The 24,807-nt window shown below is 37.8% G+C and overlaps 3 protein-coding genes across 3 annotated transcripts in view; all 3 read left to right on the top strand.

Annotated features, from left to right (window-relative positions):
• The first annotated feature begins 1,617 nt into the window (after positions 1-1,617).
• On the top strand, positions 1,618-12,651 carry eif2s2 (eukaryotic translation initiation factor 2, subunit 2 beta). Its single transcript, XM_055165797.1, has 8 exons — positions 1,618-1,774; positions 3,505-3,691; positions 5,957-6,057; positions 6,140-6,266; positions 6,345-6,445; positions 8,459-8,607; positions 10,061-10,117; positions 10,199-12,651. The coding sequence occupies exons 1-8, from the start codon at positions 1,760-1,762 to the stop codon at positions 10,281-10,283; spliced, it is 822 nt and encodes a 273-aa protein (XP_055021772.1). The 5' UTR covers positions 1,618-1,759; the 3' UTR covers positions 10,284-12,651.
• Positions 12,652-15,711: 3,060 nt separating this feature from the next.
• On the top strand, positions 15,712-20,318 carry srsf6a (serine and arginine rich splicing factor 6a). Its single transcript, XM_020940818.2, has 6 exons — positions 15,712-15,921; positions 17,084-17,244; positions 18,443-18,609; positions 18,695-18,897; positions 18,969-19,040; positions 19,216-20,318. Exons 1-6 carry the CDS (start codon positions 15,815-15,817, stop codon positions 19,670-19,672), a joined length of 1,167 nt encoding a protein of 388 aa, XP_020796477.2. The 5' UTR covers positions 15,712-15,814; the 3' UTR covers positions 19,673-20,318.
• Positions 20,319-20,595: 277 nt separating this feature from the next.
• The window catches only part of l3mbtl1 (L3MBTL histone methyl-lysine binding protein 1), a 30,045-nt gene continuing 25,833 nt past the window's right edge, over positions 20,596-24,807 (top strand). Inside the window, exon 1 of the mRNA XM_055165819.1 lies at positions 20,596-20,616. Within this exon, the coding sequence (XP_055021794.1) occupies positions 20,614-20,616 (3 nt within the window). The 5' untranslated portion in view covers positions 20,596-20,613. The remainder of the gene's footprint in view (positions 20,617-24,807) is intronic.

Genomic DNA, 24,807 nt, shown 5'->3' with positions numbered 1-24,807 from the left:
AGTAACTGTCGGGAACCTCTCATTGTTAATTTGAAGTGAATGTAATTAGAAGGAAAAAAACATTAAATAATGAACAAAATCTGGTGTTTTCAAAGGACAAACTAAGTGTTCATGTTGTTCATGTTCATGTATCATTTCATATTTTCACCATGAAGCTTTTGTCACTTCAAATCCACATCTACTTTATTTATATAACAGATTTTATAAACATTTATATGTATATTATACATATAAATATTCAGTTAAATCACTTATTTTGAACAAAAAGCTAAAATAAAATAATCGCCTAAGTAATTTTTTTGCCAAAATTGACTTTTTCGCCTTAATGCTGTCCTCCCCCTGCTGGCCACCTGTGGTAAAATTGCCAACACCCTCATTTGAGTAGATCATGTGATAATGCACCTTTATGATAATTACCTATGTCGAGAGTGTGATGTAGGCTGATTTATTCTGCCCAAGTCAAAATAAAGTGTGACTTAGGCAATTTTCATACAGTGTCTAGATGAAAGATTCATTCAGTCAATTTATTTCACTGATTCAGGGCTCATCCCAAAGTGTTAAGTTAAATAATGGGATTTTTACTATGATATGAAATTTATTTCTCAATGATAAAGCACAGCCTATAAATACTCCATAGATGTGTAGTAGTAGATGTGTAAAAAACAAAACAAAAACAAAAAAATAGAAAAAGATTGTTTGGTTTGTTAGTGTTTCTACCTATTGTCTATACCAATATTGTTGAGTAAACTTTTATTGTTCATAACTTTTGTTGTCAAGTCTCATTCATTTTTCTTTAAAGTTGACATTTGACATCAGTAGATTCACTACACTATCAGTAGATACACTAGATACACTAATATTCATGCAATGCAAAGTGTTGTCATATTTCCCATGTCAAAAAAGGCATGATCTAAAAAAATACCTTAATCATTTGTTTGTTTTTAGTTACATAAAAAACAAACAGTGCTCTTACTAAGCCAAGTATCATCCTTTGTGAATCCTTTATGAACGAATGCAACCTGAACGCAACCTGATGCAAACCTTAGAAATATTACCATAAACTATGATGCAAACTTTGTAAATCCGTTGTAAACCCGTTCTAACCGCTTATCCTTGAACGCACCACACTTTTTATTTTACATTTTTTTGGTCATGGAGAAAGTTATTATTATTATTATTATTATTATTATTATTATTATTATTATTATTATTATTATTATCATTATTGTAAACATGTAAACTTAAATTGAGGCAGATCATGCTCATGTTTAAAAATAAAAACCTAATTCTTTTGTAATATTGAGTGTTTTGATTTAATACTACAAATATTGCTTAGAGTTTGAAGATAAGTCTTAATGTCTAGGATAATGATTTTGTAAAGCGGTCTGGAATTCGAGTATTTGGATTTATAGATATGAACTTTTCCTGAGAGACTTGAACGCACCACACGCCTCTCCGCTGACTGTTCATGGAACTATTAAAATAACTGACTGTTTTTAAAATAACAGTTAATAAAATAATAATAACAACAATAATAATAATAACAGTTAATAATAATAATAATAACTGTTAATATAATTATCTATTAAAATAACTGACTGTGACTGTTGCGTGCGTGCGTGCGTCACTTGCTTGACCATCCAGGCACGCATGCGCACTGTGTCCGTACGCTGATGCAAGACTCGTCCAGCGGCGCAGCGGAGTGGAGCTGAACCCGGAGAAATAAGGCGGCACATCGCAGACTTTACCCGCAGCAAACATGTCCGGAGACGAGGTGAGATCTCAGGGAGCGCCCGCGGTTGATTTGACTCAGATTCCGCGCGTAAATATCCCTGATCCGTGCTGAAGTGGAGCAGTGTCCTGGGGCCTCTCTCCCGGACCGCGGCTCCTCTCACATGGTTGCAGCAGTTTAAGCTAACAGCGGCCCACCCAGACCTCCCATCTACTTAAATACACTCTATACCACTGATTTAGATCGTGTCAGATTAATATTACGCTAAACCAAAACGCATCTTTTATTTACGAGCACTGACAGAAGTAAAAAAACTGAAAACACATTGACCGCGCTGAGCTAATTATTGCTAACATTATCTTTACTAGCGTTAGCCGCGACTGCAGATTTTCATTTTCACTCACACGAACAGAGCTGTTCTTTGTTTAAAATAATGCTTCCTCTATCCGAACTCTACATCATTCGAGCAATCTTACATTAAACTGTTTCGACATTAGAAAATAGAGCTGTCAATGTGAATTACGCAATTATCTTTGAGCATATGCTGATGTCAATATGAAACTAATGTCTGACTGAAATACTTTTAACATTTCTTGGTGTATTGTTAATTAATAAGTTCTGTGTAAGTATAATTTATTATATTGACCCATTCATTAATTGTTAAAGGTGGATTATGTAACATTCTGCTGCGGGCCGTTCATCTGCTTGTCTCCTGTTTTGCCTGAAATACTCCACAGTTGAGCATTAAATATATCTTGAAATTATTCATTTACAAACAGGCATTTAGGTTACTTTGAAAAACATGCAGGAAGCAGGAAGGTCGCCTCTCCACTAGGGCTGGGTATCATTAAGAAGTTGCTGATACGATACATACCTCGATACAGTGCGGTTTCGATTAAATACGATATATTTCAAATCGATTTGATATTGTGGAGTATCACAGTATATCGAATTACAAGTTACTTTGCTTAAATAAAGAGTTATGGTGCAGTAATAGCTAAAAATAAAAAAAAAAGACAGAGGGAACTACATAGACCATGATCCTTTGCTCCATTTCAGTGTAGACTACAAGAAGAAATAACAGTTCTAACACTTTTAAGTCTTAGTTCTTTGGATTAAGTGTTTGGCGATATGATATCACAATATTTCAGTTATTGTTACATCCCTAGTATATATCCATGGACCACTATGGAAGCTACTTGGACCACAGAGGGATTAAGCCGGGCGTACACTGTGTGATTTTTGGCCTTTTTTGAGCAGATGTTTCACTCGTGCGACTGTTTTTGGGGTCGAGTTTTGGCTTAATCGTGCATAGTGCTTCATGTAGTAAACACGAGGTAACAAGAACCGATTAAAACCTCACAACCAGCTCCCCACAATCGTAGTTCGCAAGAAAATCAAACTTGTTGGAAATCCAGTCACCTCTCGTGAGGTTTTTCTCTGTTGAAGTCATTCGTATAGTGTGAGAACATGAATTCGTGAGCTGTGAACTTTTAAACCCTGTGATTTGGTTGTACAGTGTGAGCTGGGGCTGAGTGAAACGTTCGAAAATATTGCACAGTGTATTCCTGGCATAACACGGATATAAACCACATGGGAATAGAAAAATGAGTGGTGACTACACTAATTTAGGGAATAGATTTAAAGGTTTATATAAAATACAGAGGTCAGTCAGTATTCATGAATTATCAGGGTGGCTTGTGTCTGCTCTTTGGTGTCCTGTTTTCCTATGTACAACAACATTTTAATTAACAAATGCTTTTCTTCTTCAGATGATATTCGATCCCAACATGACCAAGAAGAAAAAGAAGAAGAAGAAGCCGTTCATGTTGGAAGAGGATGGAGGAGAGGGTCCAGGCGCAGCAGAGGAGGCCAAAGAGGTGGAGACCAAGGAGGCGGAGCCCGAGGCCGGCGAGGACAGAGAGGTGGACTTTGACGAAGATGACAGCAGGAAGAAAGGTTCATACTGACATAATTCTGTGTTTTAGTGTTTAGGAACCCTCGCTTCAAATGCAAATGCACAGAGGCTTTTCACGATAACAAATTTTAAATCACAATGTATCACTACAGAGAGATATTGCATTTAACGGTAATACTGAAACTACTTTGCGCCACTGACACTATTAAAATAAAGCAGGATAATCTCAGTAAACCTTTTTTTTTTTAAATACAGTGTCATTAAAGGGCCCACATTGCACTATTTTCTGATCTTTCCTCATCAAAAACATACTTAGAGTTGTGTTTTGTTTCATTCACAGGTTTAACACACGAACCGAATAACGTTAAATAATGTTAAAAGGTAGCTGTTAACTTGAAATTTAGTCATAGAAGTTATTTATTCAACTCTCTACAGCTCAAATTTTATAACATTGCAACAAAAATACTCAAACTGTATACACGCTCCAAAATATATTGGAAGATAACTTGATTCAGTAATTATCGTGACAGGCCTAACTGCACCACGGCCAGTGCATTAAAAAAGCAGAGCGAACTACATAGACCATGATCCTTTGTTCTGATTCATACCAGCCAACATGAGGAAATGTCTGTTATGAAACACTTTTCACATTTTAGTCCTTTGTAATATGACTTTCAGTTTCACATTTTAAATAGTCAGAAGAAATGACAAAAAGTCTGAAATATGAACTGAAAAACGAATACAAGAATCATATTACAGAACATGACCTAAACTACAAGGTTAGCAGTTTTCATGCAGAATAAGACTTTGCAGGTTTTGTTCTTTATGGAGGAAATTCTCATACTTACAGCCTTTGCGATTTGCAATAGACCAGACATATCAGACTCAATTTAGCCTCCCAAATAACTATATTTGACCCGCAAGATCATATCAAATCTGGCCCATCGGCTACAGATAGGCTACAGAGACATTATTTATTTAAAATGTTGTTATTATTTTATATTATGCTTGTTCTGGATTCAATATTTAAGCAAAACTATTATTAAACATTAATTTTAATAAGAAAAGTTTAACATTACATATCTCGAAAGAAGAGAAAACATGCAGATGTTGTTGAAATTTTTCAATAAATATTTAGTTTGGCCCACGAGTTAGTCCCAGTTTTTAATTTTGGCATCTGAATTTGAGGTCCCGTCCACTCTAGTACATTTTCGAGTTGTTTTCCTTGTGGATGCAGTGTTCGTCCACACTAATCTGATGGAAAACGGCTCCAGAGACTAAACGATCTGTTGCCGGATCAGCTCCCACAAATTCATCTGAGTACAGATCTGATCCAGCACCGTGTGGACACCTGAAAACACTGATACTCTGATGTAGGTCTGTGCGCCGAGAAGTAATTCACTGCCAAAACACTTAAGAGGCAAGAATATACAGTATGTCCATTCATATATATGGTCTGTGTGTACGACCTGCAGACGTATAATCTCTGAAAAGTTTAACATGAATCATCTCTAACACGACAGAAACACAGAACAGACTCACCATCAGCAGAACACCCCTCTGTCAAAGAAAGAACACTCATATTCCACTGAGTCATGTCCTTTTCAATCCAACAGAAGCTGAACCGCATCAGCGCACAATCGAGCAGTTTTTTGAGCGCTTAGTTTATGCAAATTAGTCATGTGGTTTTAAGATTGGTTTCTGTAAAACGTAAACAAATATGCTCAAAGCTGTGTGGATAGGGAAAGCTTGCAGACACAGAAACGACGTGTCTGGACGCAGATCGTTTCCGATACGGTGATACAGTGATTCGTTTCAGTGTAGTCTGAGTTTGACACCCCTGACATAGACAATACTGTAGATTGGAACAATTTAGGGTCGAACATAACTGCTACGATTGATAAGAGACACAAAATAATTCAAATTTTTTTCTTACTTTTTTAGAAAATCGTTCTGGTTTATTGTGTTAGTGACAAAAATGTGTTTCGGTATTATCGTTCTTCTGTAATATCTGGCTTCAAAATGTGTTATTGTGATTTGTGACAGGCCTGTGTGTTGTGAGTTTATACAGTGACTGTTTGCCTCAAAGCCTCAGTGGATTTCATTTTGGGAACTGCTGCAGTTACAGAGAGCGGTGACAGGTTTTCAATGTAAAACAAATTGGAGCTTGACAATAGGGACTTGGGAGTGAAAGGGCAAAGACAGCAAATGTGTTTAACCATTATTAACCAAATAATAATTACAACATAACAAATTGATATTGATTCTTAATGAAATTTATTTAATGTTATTTTGTTCTTCTTCAGAAACCTCAGATGATTTGAATGACTTAAATTTCTTGAATCAAAAGAAAAAGAAGAAGAAACCAAAAAAAGTGTTTGATAATGAACTGGAAGAAGGAATGAAGGTAAAGATGGCACGTTTTTGTACAAACTTTCATTGGATTAAACTGTTTCTGCATTTGATCATAATCTTTCTTTCCAAACCAGGAGCTGAAAATAGAAGGGGAGCAGACAGAGCCGCTGGAAGAGGACAATTTAGACCTCGTACTTCCACAAAAGAAAAAGAAGCAGAGGAAAGTGGAGTTTAATGAGGATGAATTGGAGAAAGATGACAGTAAGATGAGCTTATGTTAAAATGTTAGTAATGTAGTTGGCATGATGTGAAATATAAACGGTTTGTGCCATATTTCAGCCCTGGAAGACGATGACGGTAAGAACAATGACGGCATCTCCTTCAGCTCCTCCATAGGACCGGCCTGGGCGGGCTCTGAGCGAGACTATACCTACGATGAGGTACCACAGACACACACAAGCTCTTCATACACAGCTCCAAAAAATTAAAGGAACACTTTGAAAACACATCAGATCTCAATGTGAAAAAAATGCTCAATATCTAATACAAATATGACCAGGGCAATGTCTTGGGGACAAAAGGATGCCGCGTCTTTTAATGGGAAAGAACAATAGCTGCACTAGAGCAGCCACAATGAGAGAAACCATAAATCAGGACTGATTTTACTTGTGGAGGTCATTTCAAGTTTCTCCCTCTTGGTCTTTTTTGACTGCTTTTCCACTAGTGCTGCTTTGGCTACAGTGATTATCACTACTGGGAGTATGAGGCCTTTCCTAAACCGTACAGAAAAACTGCACAAATTGTCCAACTTCTCCAGAATGGCAAATACAGGCGTGCTGTTGCAGAGAGATTTAATGTTTCTCCAACACAATCTCCAGAACATGGAGATTTCAGGAGACAGCCGGTTACTCCAGGAGAGCAGGACAGAGCTGTATAAGGTCCTCAGCCCATCAACAGGACCTCATATCTGCTCCTTTGTGCAAAGAGGGACAAGTTGAGCACTGCCTGCATCCTACAGAATGACCTCCAGCAGGCCACTGGTGTGAATGTCTCTGCGCAGATAATCACAAACGGACTTCATGAGGATGGCTTGAGGGCTTGAAAACATCAGTGTGACTGCCGTTAGGTGTCGGGATAAAATCCTTTGTCAGACCCTACACTGGTGCAATAGGTCCTTGTTTCTCCTCATGTGGCAAGAGTCTGCAGGCAGCACCTGGACGATGAATGGCCTTCATGATGACCTGACTTAAATCTGATGGCACACCTCTGGAACATTAGGTTTAGGTCCGTCAGGTGCCTCCTCAGACTCTACAGGAGCTCAGTGATGCCCTCACACAGATCTGGGAGGACGTCTCACAAGACGCCGTTTGTCGTTGTTAAACATGCAGACAAGCTAGAGATGCGTGGATGGGCTATTTTTTCATCCGCAACACAAAACTCATCATCCGCCCGCTGTCCATTTACACCCAAGGTTTTGACCAATTTTCAAAAGCGCACTCGCCCGCCATCTGCCCATTGATTTTAGATTTTAGAACAATCATATAGCAAACAAACTAAAGAGCCTCAATAAAAATGCAAACTCTATAGCTCATTCATTCCAAAATTCACTCAACGTGCATGTTCGCATTCTTAATTGTCCGTCACAAAACGCCGCTCATTGCTCAGGGTTTAACTCCCTGTTCAGAACCTCACCATGAGTGCGTGGGCTCAATAAACGCACCAGTTCGTTGCTCAAGAATCTTGGCTTTATTTGCCGTGATGCATTAAATAACAGGGCAATTGCTTCCTGACTCGCTTTGGTCGCCTTCTGACCATTCATTTCACATACAGTAAAACAGAGACACCTGTATGCTCCGTGAGCTCATTCAAGAAGCGCGTGCCTTGGGGGCGCACGCAGTCACTCAGTCACATAAGAGACTGAGAAGCATTTTGAGTTGCAGAAATTACATTTTGGCAAAATGGACAAGCCCTGCCACATCATTATTTCGCTTTGATTTTCAGTGTTCTATAAAATTAAGCCCTCTGTGGCTGAAAATCTTGTACAGGTATCCAGCAAATTTTTTCACATTTCTGTTGTGTGTTCCTTTAATTGTTTTGAGCAGTGTATTTATTTCAAACATTTATGGGGAAAATTAATGGGAATTTGACTTCCAGTACCCGAGAACTGAAATATCTTAGTTGAAATTTTGCCCAAAAATACACAAATATTACATTGAAAGATTACACTGCAAGTTTCAATTTTTTTCAATTTTTACTTTTGACAATGGACTGTATACTAATTTCGACTTTAAAGAGTCCATATTAGTATTTTTGAGGAGATAACAGCATTCTAACGTGGCTTCACACTAACAAGAGACGTTTTTTGCGTAATATAGGACCTTTTAACTATTTTATCTTGTACACAAATCTTGTTTTTTCTTTTGTTTCTAACTGTTGACATTACGGTTTTTCAGCTGTTGAATCGAGTGTTCAACATCATGAGAGAGAAGAATCCAGACATGGTGGCCGGAGAGAAGCGGAAGTTTGTGATGAAGCCTCCTCAGGTCGTCCGAGTGGGAACAAAGAAAACCTCCTTCGTCAACTTCACAGACATCTGCAAACTGTACGTACTCTCTGTCACTGCTCCATTAAAACTGCACTGTGTCACTTTTCTGGTGTCAAATGCTTTTCTCCATGGAGATGTTACTGTTTCGTCTGGAGTGTTTCACAGTATGGCATTTTACTTTTCTATCTTCATGGAGACCAAACCACACAAAGTTACAGGTCAGATCTGTAGAGAGGCGATCCCAAACACAGTCAAATAGTCTGTTTTTCTAGGTATTTTTGAGTAATAAAACTACATGTAATTAAATAAATGTAAGGCAGAGCTGTTTAATGTCACACTTGCCATGTTTACATGAGAGCTTTAATTCCGAATAAAAAATAATTGAATTCTGAATAAAAAATAATTCCGCTTTGAAAAGACCACGTAAACACTTAATTCCTAATAAAAATTATTATTCAGAATTAAACTTAATTCCGATTTTAAAACTGAATTTATTCCTCGATCATGTAAACGTTTTTTTTTTTCTTAAAAATAATTCAGTGCATGCTCGTTGGGTCGCCCTTCTGACGCAATCCGGACAATCCAGCTCCACCAGTCCTGGCTTTGGACTTTCATCCACTGCTCTTTGGATTTGCGAGGGGGATGTGGGAGTGGGCTGAGGTCTCGGGTCTCGGACCTCAGACCTCAGACTTGAGCACATTTGGACTCTATTTGCAGCCTGTGCGCTCGTCTGCCGCTCCTCGACACATCACCACACACTCCCCAGGAGCACTGCTTTTCCGCAACATTGTGTCCACTCATGTACCAGCGTGTATCACAGGGCAGGTTAAACTTTTTAAAACATCCTACCTTTCCCACCTGCCTCACGTCAGCGCGCTGCTCCTCACCTTTTCACACTCTCTCCTCTCCCATGTAAAGCACACACAGGCTCGGTTGCGCCGATTCAAAATGAAACGTGAAGCAAGAACTAATCTATATGCTTCAGTGTTGACACAGCAGGCGTTCTGCGATATGTGGGCTGAAGTTTGCCAAATAAAAGTGCCAGTGGAAGTGGGATTAAAGAAGAGGTTCTCAGACTGTGGGTGAGGGTCCAAAAAGGGGCACAGTGTTTGTGACTGGACAAAAGTTAGTTGGCTAACTTTTGTCCAGTCACAAACTGAATTTTCTCCTCGCCATGGATTCTACATGGACAACTGAGGGATTCTTCACACATCAGTGCAGCACAGTTTGCAGGGCTTATTTTAGGGCTAAATTAACATAAATCAGATCAAATAGAGGTAAATTTATAAAAACATTGATTATATATGTGACAAAATAACTGTAAAATAGAAAAAATAAATGAGAAAGATGGTCTTGATTTGGTCTTGAGGGGCCGTGGTTTCGGTCTTGTCTTGGTTTCGACTCTCTTCTCACGGTTTTCATGCCTGTTTATTTCATTTTACAGTACAGTTATCAAAAACATCTCAAATTTGATAGTCTTTATTGAGAAAATCTTTTGTTTCTTCTTCAGGTTGCATCGTCAGCCCAAACATCTCCTCGCTTTCCTTCTGGCTGAGTTGGGTACGAGGTAAGGATTTCACAAATACTTCTTACAAGAATATGTTGGTAATGGTCTAACATTCTGTGCTTTCTTTCTGTTCTTTCACAGTGGTTCCATAGACGGAAACAACCAGCTCGTTATCAAAGGCAGATTCCAGCAGAAACAGATAGAAAATGTGTTGAGAAGATATTAGTAAGTATCTGAGGGCGGTTTGAACCCATCTGAACGAAATGTACTCAACCCGAGGTCAACATTTACATAATATCTGCAAATACTGTACCACCAACAGTTTCCTCTCAAGGTGAAAGTAGTCACATGTTTAAAAAGCAGTAAGAAATGCTGACGTAGCTTTAATTTTTCACCATTTTATTTGTACTATTATTACGTTTAACAGCGAAATATAAAATGTATTTCAAAGATGCATGGAGAAGACACTGAACATATATTTGGGATTTGGAGTAACGTTTCAGATGTGGTTACTTTTAACACACAATACTTTTACTAATAGCATAGTAATACTTGGACTCCATCTTAGGCTTGTAACAATAACAAATTTTGCTGGACGATTAATTGACGAAGAATTTATTGCGATAAACGATAGTATTGATATTTTGAGACCAATCTCAACGAACAGACATTATTTATTTAAAATTTTGTTATTTTATATTTTGCTTGTTGTTGCTGGATTCAGTATTTAAGCAAAACTATTATTGAACATTTATTTTAGTAAGAAAAGGTTTAACATTACATATCTCGAAAGAAGAGAAAACATGCAGATGTCGTTGAAATTTTCCAATATATATTTAATTTGGCCCACGACTTAGTTCCAGTTTTTAATTTTGGCCTCTGTGAATTTGACTTTGACACTCCTGGGATAGAGGATTTTCCAAGGAAAGAGAAATACAGCGACTGTTTGTCCATTTTCAAATGTTGCTCATTCGTGACACCCCTTCTCCACAGCTCCCTAAGTAGAAACACCACCTCCTGCTGTCTCCTTGCGCTAGAAATCATGTTTGTTAACAGCCGCTGTGAGTTCAGAATTGCCAAACAAATTGCTGTTGAAGTTACCGGTCTAGAAGCAATATAGTGAACAATGCATTAGGGGTCTCCAACTTGTAGCTTGGGAGCTGCCAGTGGTTTGACTTACAACCTAATGTTTATCTGGCCCCACTACGACTACAGTTAATGGATTAATGGATTTTTATTTTTTATTTTTTTTGGTCATCATAATTACAAAGCTGAATCTCTGTAATGCTAGTCTGAACTTCCATTAACAATTTGAGGAGATTGTGTAATGGTTTGTGTGAATGCAGATGTGAAAATGTGAAACAGCACCTTTCTTTTCTGTGGAGTGTGTAGCTCAGTCAGTTGAAGGTTTTGACTGTATTTTGTCTAGTTTTGGACTTAGATTTAGTCTTGGATATTATGTATCCACAAAGGGATAAATTTACAAAATTATACATTACAAAGTACTTAAAAAAAAAAAAAAAAAAGGATAGGAGTGTGATGACTGATTGGGAGGAAGGTTAGGAATGGATGGTTTGTTGGGATGTCTATTTTCATTTTGCCCCTGATGCCCAAGACAGATTTCTCCCTTTAAAGCAAATAAAACTAATCTCTCTCTGTCTTTCCCCAAACAGAGGAGTATGTGACATGTCATACCTGCCGTTCACCTGAGACCATCCTACAGAAGGACACGCGCCTGTACTTCCTCCAGTGCGAGACGTGCCACTCCCGCTGCTCCGTCGCCAGCATCAAGACCGGTTTCCAGGCCGTCACTGGCAAAAGGGCGCAGCTCCGGGCCAAAGCCACCTAAAGCCCCGCGCCCCCCGGCCTGGCGAGCTGGCTGCAAGGACTCTGTTTGGGATTGTGGGGGTTGGCTGGTGTCTGTGGGGCCTGAGCGGAGCGAGAGAGGATCTGAAGAGAGATGGTTCAGGCTCAAATGCAGATGATACGTTGGATGCATTTGATTTGGTGAACCCTGCACCACTTAGTTGTTTTTTTTTTTCCATTTTGCTGTGATTCTTGATACCTGCAAAAAATTTACATGAACATGGCTTGAATCTTTTCTCGATCTTTCCTCAAAATGTTGTAATATTTCGTTAACAGAGTTGTACATGCAAACAGACTATAATACTTTCTGACCACTTGCCTTTACTCAGTACTAGGATGTTTTAAATATCAAATTGGATTAAAGCATTTTAAATAAACATCATAGGAATCCTTTTACAGGGCTCTCTGATAATTAAAATACACAATGGACCTAGATCCGTGTTGTTCCACAGGTTTATGCAACAGAAACGCTGGTGTAACGTCGGACATCAGTTTTTCTTTATTTCATTTTACAATACAATTATCTAAAAAAAAGCATTTATCTCCATATTTGAACATCTTTATTCATATAACTGACTTCTGAGCAGGCAAGTCACTCTCTGAGGACACCTCCTAATGAAGCCGATCATAAGACTGAAAACCTGGTTCTTGTGATGGGAGTGTGTAGAACTGGCTGATGTTCTTTTCAAATCAGATTTTTACAAAAATAAAATATTCAACTCTCTCCACTTTTGTCTCTTGTTTGGATTAAAGTTTATATTTAGCATTTGAAAACGGATCAGGATACACTTTTGTGAGTCTGAGCGAACTTTTTATCTTTATCTTTTATAATGTGATTTTATCTTTTATAATGTCATCTAAAATATTTATATTTTTTGCCACTAAACAATGGAACAGACACTGCCTAACCAGTGACCTCCATCATTATTGCAAGTATGCAGAAAATTCTATAAATGGCATGCATGAGTTGGCTCCATGAATCATTTTAGATTCAAGATTTCAGCTGAAACAAACTTTATTGATCCACAAAATAAATTATTTGGACACAGTAGCTCACTCATCACAATATTATAGAAAAGAACATAAATATAAACGGTAATAATACATTCAAAATAAGTAGAGCAGGGGTGTCAAACATACGGCCCTCCAAGACCTTTAATCTGGCCCTCGGCTGATTTTCTACTAAAATATTTACTTATATTTTCTATTAAAATATTGGTAATTTTCTGCGGTGTTTATCATATCAGCGTCTCCAGTGTCTCTGTACGTGGCCCCTCCCACCAGAGCAGCACAAATGAAGACTTGGCTCTTTCCAAATGCTCTTAAAGGACAATTGTTTTGACTGTTGACCATGACACCCTCATCAACAAAATGTCCAAAATGAGAAAAGTAGACGCCGAGTGCAGGATTTTCCAAGAAAAATTTTGGGGGTATATATGACATTATTTTTTTTCCGGCCCCTTTGGGATCGAAGTAGGTTGGATACGGCCCCCGGACCAAAATGAGTTTGACAACCCTGAAATAGACAAATAAAGAATCATTATTGCAGGCCTATATGAACAATAAAAAATACAAAATAAATACCTCTCGACTATAGGACTGCAAACAGTTGAGTGTTGAGTTCAGACAGTACCTACATTACTATAGATTTTAATAGGGAAACATTTTGTCTATTTACCTGGGACAGTCCTAGTTTTGAGCCTTATCCCAGCAGATTTAGACAAAACCAGTGAAATGTTCCAGGTGTCCCTGTTTTTGACCAATTTGCCAACAGTAAAGAGGGGAATATGTTGCCAAATGTTTTTGTTTTGTCAAAATAGAGAAAACTGTACTTGAAAATCGCAAGAAGTCGCGTGTCATACACTGATTCATAAGTGAGAGGAGAATGAGTGCCTAAAAATGTTCTTAATTACGCGCTCACAATTTTTAAATTATTAATTCGTTATTATTTATTCGTTTTTAATTTTGAGAATCTGGTCATCCTGCACAATCCTCTTTATTTTTGTAACATTTCTACACCCCACAAATCATAACTGCACATTTTCTTACTTCAAATTTTACAACTAAATAGATTATTATTTTATTTAGAAGAACCACAAATCTATAATAAAAACATTACTTTTTATTTTACTTTTTTATTGTTGTTTTATTGTTGTTGTTTTTTTACTTTTTATTCTATTTTATTGTATTGTATTGTAGTTTGTTTAATTTTTTATGTTTTTTTTAATATAGTTTTTTAAATTTTATTATTATTATTATTTTTTATTAGTACTTCAAACCTCAGATGCAAACAAAAAGGCACCACACATCCAAACCTAGCAAAAAAATCAAATCACATATGTAAAAAAAAAAACCAAAAAACCAACCAAACAAACAAAAAAAAATACATTAATGAACGAACTATGGGGGCAAATTCTAAAGCATGTAATCAATGGAACAAATTGACATTGTTCAAAAAGAAACTCGACTTCCCTTTTTTCAATCAGGTTCAATGAGTCAACAAAAATTCTTAGATCATTTCTAAAGTGAGTTATATTTGGTTTTATCTTAAAAAAAATTGACATTTGTGAATAAAAAATGTACCTAAGATGAATAAATTATTGAAGCAACGAATGAAAATCAGACCAAAATTGTTGTTCCAAACTACATGAAAAGAAAAGATGTTCCAAGTCTTTTCCCCGTTTGTCACAAAACACACATTTACCTGTGTTAGAATTTTTGTTTAGGAATTCATTGGTTGGATATATTTTATTAAAAAATTTAAATTGTATCTCCTTTACTTTAGGGGGAACTGAAAAGGAAAGATATTTATTTCTAATTATTTTAATATATTTCTTTTCAAAGTTATTTTTAAGAATATAATCTCTTTTAACTGGCTTGGGAAAGGAATCGTTTAGTAAGGAACATCTCAAAAATTTGTTATTGCACTTTGAATCACAAAATTCAACACCTTCAATACAAAGTTGTCTCAGTCCAGGAGAATTACTAGAGAACAATATCTCCTGCCCAGCCATAGTTCTAATCTGTAATGGGATAGCTTTTATAACTTGATTATATTTTCTTTTGGTACACTGAATTAGAAATTTCTGACAGAAATCAGAATGTTGTAAAATAAGTCCTTCATCATCCAAGAAGTGAGCGGCAGCCCATTTTATTTTTTATAGTTCTATGAGAAGAAACGGTCTGTTGTTTTACTTAGAACAACCCGGAAAAAAATAAATAAATAAAAATAAAAAATAATAATAAAAAAAAAAGAAAAAGAAGAAGAAAGAAAAAATATAGAAAAAAAATAATAAAATAAAATAAATAAATAATAATAAAAATAAATAAAAAAGAAAAGAAAAGAAAAAAGAAAAAGAAAAGAAAAAATTGGAAAAAAAAGAAAAAAGAAAAGAAAGAAAAAATTAATTAATAAAAAACAAAAAAATAAAGAATTAAAAAATATTGAAAAAATAAAATAAAATAAATAATAATAATAAAAATAAAGAAAAAAAGAAAAGAAAAAATGGAAAAAAGGAAAAGAAAGAAAAATAAATAAACAAAAAATATTTAAAAAGAAATAGAAAAAAATAGAAAATAATAATAATAATAAAATTAAATTCAAAATAATAATAATAATAATAAAAAGAAAAGAAAAAATAGAAAAAAATTAAAAGAATGAAAAAAAATTTTATAAATAAAAAAAAAAAAAAAAAAAAAGAACAACCCTGAAACAGCGCCACACACTCGCCTCTGATTGGTAGATTGCAATTACGTCAGCGCTCGTTAGACGTGCGTAGCGTGCATCGTCCCTCGGAATCGGAGTCTGCCGCCGCCGCCGCTTCGTTCAGCGTGAGTCCCCGAGAGTCCAGGCCCGAAACACGCCACACGCCGCAACTTTGGACCCGAACCATGCCTCGAGTTTACATCGGCAGACTTAGCTACCATGTCCGCGAGAAAGACATCCAGAGGTTTTTCAGCGGATATGGCAAGCTCATGGAGATCGATCTAAAAAACGGGTAAGTACTGATATTTGAAAAGAGGGAACACGCGTTAACCCAAACTCACTGGCGCGCTTCAACGACGTTTTTTTATTATTTCATGTTATCCTTTTGTCTTTGTGTTTTATAATCTCTCCTGTAGATGCTGTAAATGTAGCAAAATCGGGATATAGCTTGCATCGTGCGTTAGACGTGTTAGATTATTAATTAGCACGACTTTAGTGATCTGTTGTTTGGATCGTGTCGCATGGCCAACATGGCGGCTCCGTATCTGCTTCAGTAGCAAAAGGCTAACGGGCCTGGTTAGCATGGCTTAGCTCACGCCAGTTTTTCTGCAGTCCTGGGGTGACCAGACGTCCCAATTTACCCGGGACAGTCCCAGGTTTGAGCCCTGTGTCCCCTGTCCCAGCAGATTTATCCCAAACCACTGATTTGACACAGTTTTATACAAGAAATGTTCCGATTTTTGCCCAATTTTATCCCAGCCAACAGCAAAGAGGCATGCATTGTAATATGTTTTGGTAAAACACAAAAAAAATCTGCTTTAAAACGATCCAAACGAAAAGAAAATCTGACTACTCATGAATGGTCTCTGCAAAACTATTTTACTTAATTACGCACTCGTTTCTACGGCTGGGTATCGTTAACAAGTTGGGGATACGATACATAGACCACGATACGACGCATATCTCGATATATAGACCACGATACGATCCATATCTCAATACATAGGCCATGATACAATACATATCTCGATACAGTGCACTTTCAATTCAGTGTAAATCAAATCTATTTGATTTCTATTCGGTTCAATAACCACAGTTAAAAGTCTTTATTAAACCACTTCTTGTGTGAAGTAAAAATGAAACGCACCCATTTTAATCATCAAAACAGTGAAAATGTCAAATGTGTTGCGTAAACAAGTTTCCTTTCTCAAGACAAGCAACAAAACTGTAGCACTGTAATCATGTAGTAAAATACACACAAAAAAATGCTTTTGACAATATATTGATACAGCAGCTCTTGATATTGATACTGTATCATCACATTAAACAATACGATATATCGATATTTAGATAATTTTGCACAACAACTTTATTATTATGAACCACCAAAAAAACGAGGGTGTCTCAGTTTTTTTTTATTTTGACATTTAACCGGAGCTTGCATTTGTTCGCAGGTATGGCTTCGTGGAGTTTGAAGACAACCGTGACGCCGACGATGCCGTTTACGAGCTGAATGGGAAGGAGCTATGCGGGGAGCGGGTGATAGTGGAGCATGCCCGCGGACCCCGCAGAGACCGAGACGGCTACGGTGGGGGTTACTGGGGTGGTGGGCGCAGTAAGTGCAGTCTTTTACAAGTCACCCTCTTTTCTTTTTTTTTTTTTTTTTTTTTTTAACCCCCCCTTCCCCCTGGGGTGAGGTGTCGATGTGGACTGCACACGCAAACCAACTTTTTTTGGCAATGATTTGACTAGATGAGCATTTTAGTCTGTAGATTTGGTGGTAGTTCACATCGAGCAGCACCTAAATTTGACTACTGTAAGAATACCTTTTAGAAATTACATGGCTAGATTGTGTACTCTTTCATCCCAGCCAACCAGTTTGAGTGTAATCTGTAGCAATTTTCATTTCTTGTTATTTTTTGCATTGTTTACTTCATTCATTTACTCCACTCCTTTATGAAAATGTCCACCCATCTTCCAAAAATGTAGCTAGAGCAGCTTTAGAGTTAGACTACCTGTTGTTGTGGTGTGTGTTACTTTCACTGGTCTATAATTTCAACATTAACAAAGTCCTTGATGTTTCAATTTGAAAGAGTCCAGTTGCGGGCTGAGGCTGAGTCCATTGAGGCTAAAGATGACTGGCTAAGATGACTGCCTGTCCCGTTTGGCCTTGGCTTTCACCTTACAATGTGTGTGTGACCTTTGCCCCCTTGATCCTTGGCTGACCTAACCGGAAGCCATGATGACAGCAGCCTTTTGCCAATAGTCCAGGGGCGATGGTGAGGATTGCCATTGGTTTCTATATTGACATCAAACATAAGTGGAGCGGCTCTTGTAAAAACAACTTGCAATCCAAATAATAGTTGTAAGTCAAAACTGTAATATGTGCAGTCTAGAATTCTTGATTGGGCAGCGATTTTTTTTCTTTTTTTTTTTTTTTAACTTTCCAAAATGTTCCTGATCTAAAGAGTTGTGGATGCCCCCTTTCTGTTTGTGTTCCAGGGTTCAACTATCTTGAAAGAACATCACTGACCATTTGTTTATGTGGGTTTGTAAAGGCAAGCTTTGAATGGCCAGAAACAGATGCAGTGGTGTTCTTTATAGCAGAAACCTACACCAAATAATATAATTCAAAATGTAAAGCCCGCGGCAATGTTATATTTTACCCAAAAGTTGGTTTTTTTTTTGAAAATGGGACGTAGTTATTTCGGTGTGGTTCCACGCTGGTATTAGTGGGCAGGTGTTGATATGATCCACTGCTGTGCACAACAGTCCCTCTCTTGTTCTCACTTGCGTCTGGTCTTTTGTTAAAGGTAGTGGTGGTGGTGGTGGTGGAGGCGGCGGCGGTGGTGGTGGTGGTGGAGGATACAGCAGCAGCCGGAGTCGCTCTGGCAGAGACAAGTACGGGCCCCCGGTCCGTACTGAGTACCGCCTCATTGTGGAGAACTTGTCCAGCCGCTGCAGCTGGCAAGACCTGAAGGCAAGTTACTTCAGTTGTTGTGTAATGGGCCCAGTCTTCAACTTGAGTTATTGTTGTTTTATTAAAATCCATCATTTTTGTCTAGGACTTCATGCGTCAGGCAGGAGAGGTGACCTATGCAGATGCCCACAAGGAACGCACCAATGAGGGAGTGATTGAGTTCAGGAGTTACTCAGACATGAAGAGGGCCCTGGACAAACTGGATGGAACGGACATCAACGGCAGGAAGATCCGCCTGGTGGAGGACCGGCCCAAGAGGAGGAGGTCATACTCAGGCAGTCGCTCCAGGTGAGTCCTGACCCCTCACAGCCCTGTGTCTGTGGTCTGTTTGTGTTTGACTGTTTTGTTTTTTGTCTCAGGTCTCGTAGTCGGCGCCGCTCTCGCAGCAGGTCCAGGTCGAGGTCCAGGAGCCGCTCCAGGTCTCACTCCAGGTGAGATGATGATGATTTAGTAATAAAAATAATTAAATAAAACACACACTTTATATTTTAACCTGTGGACAGGCTTTGTGATGGATTGGACCAACATGTCTGAATATTACTAAACTCATTTTAAAAATGAAGTAAAATTGGAGGCCATTTAAAAAATACATATTTTAATTTTCAGATCTCGTTCCCGTAGCAACAAGAGACGTCATCACTCTCGCTCTAAATCTGGAAGGAAGTCCCGCTCAAAGTCTGCAGGGAGTAAATCTCGCTCCCGTAGGTCCAGGTCTCTTTCTAACAAGTCCAAGTCCCGGTCCAGGTCTCGTAAGTCCAGGTCTGGTTCAGCCGAGCGCAAGTCCAAGTCTCGCTCCAAGAGCCGCTCCAAGGTGAAGTCTGAGCGAGACTCACGCAGCAGGTCCAAGGAGCCGTCAGGAGACAAGAAGTCCCGCAGCCGCTCTGCGTCTCCCATGGAGAACGGGAAAGGGGACCACGCCAAGTCCATGTCCCGCTCGCCATCGCCGCAGGAGGACGAGCGCAGGTCCAAGTCCAGAGAGAAGCACTCGGCCTCACGCTCAAAGTCCAGATCCAAGTCCCGCTCCAGGTCTAGGTCTAGGTCCAGATCAGCTTCTCAGGAGTAGTGTTGATTTCCCTTTTTGTTTTCTTAAGATGTATATAAGATGCGCTGTTGAACTAGGTGTCACTTCCCAATTCAACAAACTTTGTCTTGAGGGTGCACTCGGCGTGATGTTCAAGTGGTTTGTCATGGCTCAAATCAATTTAATTGATGAAATTATTTTGCTTTCATGGAGCTTTGCACAGATTTGCAGATTTTCGATCTGGGCTCAGGCAGATGTAATGGCATTGAGTGCCCCCCTTGTTAACCACAGAAAGTCAAGGCATCCTTCGCTAAACTGAGTGTTTTGTACTTCACATTTGAACAATGTACAAATGCCCCATGATCCCTTTTTTATTGATGTAGTTTGTGTTTAGTATCTAAATGCTTTTGTTTGCTTTTTCATTTCAGTGAGCCCTCTGGTTTTTCCACATATTGCTCAAATGTAACAGCAGCTTTTGAATTAAATGCTTGACAACGTTGCATATTTTTAATTTGCCATACCAGGGCTTTACATTTAGTGTAGCTTCATTGGGTTTAAAAAGACCGCATTCCCATGGGATTACCCGAAAAACCCCTTCACTTCATCTGTGGAATATAGTTTTTTCATGCTAACAGGTCCAGACTGGATGTTTTTTATTATGTGTATGAATAAAAGGTCTTAAAGAAAATTGTGTGTCTTGCTCTCTTATTGACTGCGGTATGAACGTGACCTATATCCAGCTAATTATATAAAACTCCTGCTGCGTTAAGTTTTCTTAATGAATTTGTACCGATTATTGGGACTTATTTCAGTGCATGCAGAGCTGATTTAATATGTCTATTTTATTTGGTAAAGTAGAAGCTGTCATAAGTCATAAACCTGTATTTGCTCATGTTTTGATATGTTTTGTTTTGTGAGAATACGGCTTTAGTGTACGTCCCGCGCATGCGCAGTGGGACCTCCGGAGCCGCAGGAGATCAGAGATGGTAAGCCCAAATTTCAGTCCAAAACCTTCTCGAAATGCGATTTATTTTTACATTATTCATCTCGGAGAAGGTTTTCCAATTCACGGGCCTTTACGCCAAAACGCCCTCAAAGCCGACAGTTCATTTCCCGTCGTTAAAACCTTTTATCGACGTTGTGAAAATCAAATTGTGGGATTTTCACGTTTAAATACAGAACTGGTAATGGCAGGCGCTTAATTGACTAAACTATTATTAGCTCAGGTCGGGTTTACGGGATATAAAATCTGTGTATAACTAAATAATTCATCCAAAATGGGACCGGTTTTGTAGACGTAAGCCGGGCGGGTGACAGGGTAAATTTATCAGGGGAAAAAAACGAGAATTTCATTGCCTTTTACACATTTTGTTGGCTCAACGTTGTGTTACATCCTCCGCCATTTTAACCCAATTGCTTTTCTGTAGAATAAATGTTGCTTCATCGTGTTTTTTATTAATAGAAGGCGCTGTTAAGTCATTCAGGGTCATGGTTATTCAATTACAATCCCTTTTGCTTGAAATAAATGAGAGAAACTTCAATATTTAATTAGATTTTTTTTACATTGACTTCATATTAGTCCCTATTACAAATCACAAATGGCCACTAACTTTGAGTAACCTTGTTAGTGATCTGCTGCAAGCTTTTCTAAAAGTGCATTTCACCAGATTACAGTATTTGCAGTCAATTTACGATCTGTTTATCTATATTTGCCTGTATTTACGTGAGTTAGAAAAGTCTCTGAATTATTACTATGCTGTACTGCAGAAGTGGGAAGAGTAAAAATGAACAAAAATAAATGTAAGTACTTTAAATTCGAAACAATAATAGAAATAGGATGAACAGACGATCCTATTTACCCAGGACAGACCGAGTTTTGAGCCCTTTACACATTTTTTACACAAAACCATTTATTTGTCCCAGTTTTATACAAGAAATGTCCCAGGTGTGTCTATTTTTGACAAATTTGATCCCTGCCAACAGTAAAGAGAGGCATAAATTGACATTTGTTTAGGTAAAATACCGAAAAGCTGCTTAAAAATGACCAAAACACAAAGAAAATGTGACTATACTGACTCACGTTTTTTTGTTTTTTTTGTTTGTTTGTTTGTTTTTATTTAGATCCCCATTAGCTACTGAAAACGATACGTGAATATGTCATGAATGATCCAAGTGCATAACATTTAATTTAATTTAATTTCGCACTCGTGGTCACCGTATAGAAGCACAAAAAATCTTTGTGGGAAAAGTTACTCAAATTAGAGTAATTCAAAGCGTAACAATTGATTTATCATTTTAAATCAATGAAATTGGAAGTTCAAAACATGAAATAATGCACATAATCTGGTAAACTATATTATTTTTGAAGGAGTGTCACTTGCAGACAGTGACTGAAAGAATACTTTGAACATGTATTTAGTTACAGTCTATATTTAACTACATTTATGTGAGTTATAAAAGTCTGAATTATAACTATGCTGTACTGCAGAAGTGGCAAGAGTAAAAATGAACAAAAATAAATGAGAGCACTGTTACTTAAAAACAAAAATAGAAGTACAAAAAGTATTACTGCTACTCAAATAAGAGTAACAACTGATTTATCATTTTAAGTCAATGAAACGAGTGAATGACTTTGATTGAAAGAATACTTTGAACATGTATTTAATTACAGAATACTAAATACCTGCATTAAAATGTGTTTGTTACACATTCTGATATATGATCCAATCAGAGTACTGTACTCTGAACACTTAGAATACTTTTACATAGATTTGCATTTAAATTATAGTGTAAAAAACGCAACATAAGACTAAAAACAGCTTTATGTTTGTTTCACTGTTTGTTATGCATTTCCTATCACTAATTGGGGATGGAAAAATCACACATGAACTCACCACACGAGCAGCGTTTTATATTTTTCTCTCTAATTATGTGCAGTTTGAAGCCTAAATGGTGTGAAGTCCTGCCATGTTTTTCCTTTGATTTGAGATGAACTGTATTTTTTCTGAGCACCGCCAAATGAAAGAGGAACTGTACCAGACTACAGTTACTCAAAATAAGTATCCTGAAGTGAGTTTATTCTTACGTATATTCAGTTACTTCTTGTTGACTTACTTACAGTGGGAAGAGGAACCAGAACTTTTTCACAAGTCAAATATTACTCAAACAGGAAAGGACTATGTCTAAGAATTACTACTAGAACTTCAATTTAACACAAAGGTGCTCTATGTACGGTATTTTCTGCACTATAGGGCGCTCTGAATTATAAGGCGCACTGTCATTGAATGGTCTATTTTCAAACTTTTTTCACAAATAAACCACACCGGAATATAAGGGGCATTAAATGAAACACAACAGTTAAATAAGTCAGTCAAACTTTATTTAACACGTTCACAATAACTGTCAACTTTGTTCAATTGTAACGCGTAAAAAAAAAAAAATACTGTCTGAGACGCTAAATTGTTAGTTTATTCACAATAACTCATAATAGTTCAAACAGTTGGGCGATTACGGCGTCCAGCACGCCCACATCCCTCTCATCATTATCCGAGTCAGTGTGGTTACTGTTACCTGGAGTTCAGTGATGATTCCGGTCTTGGTGAAAGCTTGGACCACAGTTGATACTGATCCTTAGCCCGGGCATCCACGATTCATTGGCTGATCGTGGCGCAAGTCGCTCGGCGCTGTCTCTCTGTCTTGGTGAATGTGTGTTCTCCTTCTCTCATCCACTGCTCCCACACAGCTCGCACTTTCACTTTATAACAGCCTTGAGTTTAAAGTGGGCGTTGTGAGCGTGTCTCTTGACAGGTGCATTTTGATATTAAAAGGAATCACAATATGTATTACTCCTGATGCTCATGACTACGGGAGCCGTAATGCTGCAAGTGGAGTGGCTTTGTAGTTTACTGAAGTCATACGAAGACACCCCAATAAATTCATATATAAGGCGCTCTGGATTCTAAGGCGCGCAGTCGTTTTTTGATGAAATTAAAGGCTTTCAAGTGCGCCCTATAGTGCAGAAAATACGGTAACTGCTTTAAACATACCTCCCTTTAATTTGTTCAATTATAGCTATTAGAGTTTTATTGCTCAAAAAATACCATAAAAAAAACATGAATCCTTGTCATGTTCAGGCTCGCTTCTCCATAGATCTGGCCATTAACCTGTCTCCATTGTGATTACCATAAACATGGTCATAATATTGATAGATAGAGACATGCACATCCAACAAAAATTGCAACTGCGTGCTGCGTCCAAAAACTAAAACAGAATCTTTGAAGAAGGGCTTGACCCCAAACGTCACGTTGTGGTGTCGGGAACCAGCTTGAGCGTCCCATTCTCTCTGCAGGAACGTCCCCCTCAACATTCTCGCCGACCTTTAGTGTGTGATGTATTGAGTTAGAAAATCAGCATCTATAACATAATAAAATTAAATGGGAATGTAGCGAGACCAAATGTCGGGCCTTGTTTGTGTCATTTTACAGATCTTCCCAAAGTGGCACACATTTTTTCAGTCTGTAATATCAATATAATCCTCTTTTGCTCACAGAAGTTTTCTATGAAATCATATTTTAAATAATTTTTTCCTTGTTCCCCATGTCCTATACCATCTGTAACTGTTGATTATTTCCTTACCTGCTGCCATGAACATAATTTGTAAGCAGCGCAACACAAAAAACTTAAATAGCTCAAAAATTTTTTCAAAAATCATTCAGAAACAACACTTTTAGGAAGGTCTTAACTATGTATTTCATTGAAACATGTCAAACAAAATCCTGAAATAGTTGTGGCATATTTATTGAGAACACTGGAGTTTCTGAGGCAGTTTGTCTCACCTGTGGATTATTCCAGACGAGTAATTTGACACACTGTATTTACTCATCATCAAAACAGTGAAAATGTCAAATGTGTTGCATAAACCAGTTTCCTTCCTCTGAGCAAACACCATAACTGTCGCTCTGTAACAAAATCATTTAGTGAAATATACCAAAAAATTACTCTTCTCTCAGTCCCAGTCTGGTCCCAATCTGGTCCCGGCCTCAGTCCCGGTTTGGTCCCGATCTGGTCCCAGTCTCAGTCCTGGTCTCATTCCTGGTCTCAGTCCTGGTCTCAGTTGTGGTCTGGTCCCGGTCTGGTCCCAGTCTCACTCCCGGTCTCAGTTTTGGTCTGGTCCCGGT

This window comes from Boleophthalmus pectinirostris, unplaced genomic scaffold, assembly GCF_026225935.1.
Source record: "Boleophthalmus pectinirostris isolate CB_2022bp ecotype Guang Dong unplaced genomic scaffold, ASM2622593v1 HiC_scaffold_8, whole genome shotgun sequence".
NCBI lineage: Eukaryota > Metazoa > Chordata > Actinopteri > Gobiiformes > Gobiidae > Boleophthalmus > Boleophthalmus pectinirostris.
The sequence above is the reverse complement of the archived record's forward strand: the minus strand, read 5'-3'. Positions and strand labels throughout refer to the sequence as shown.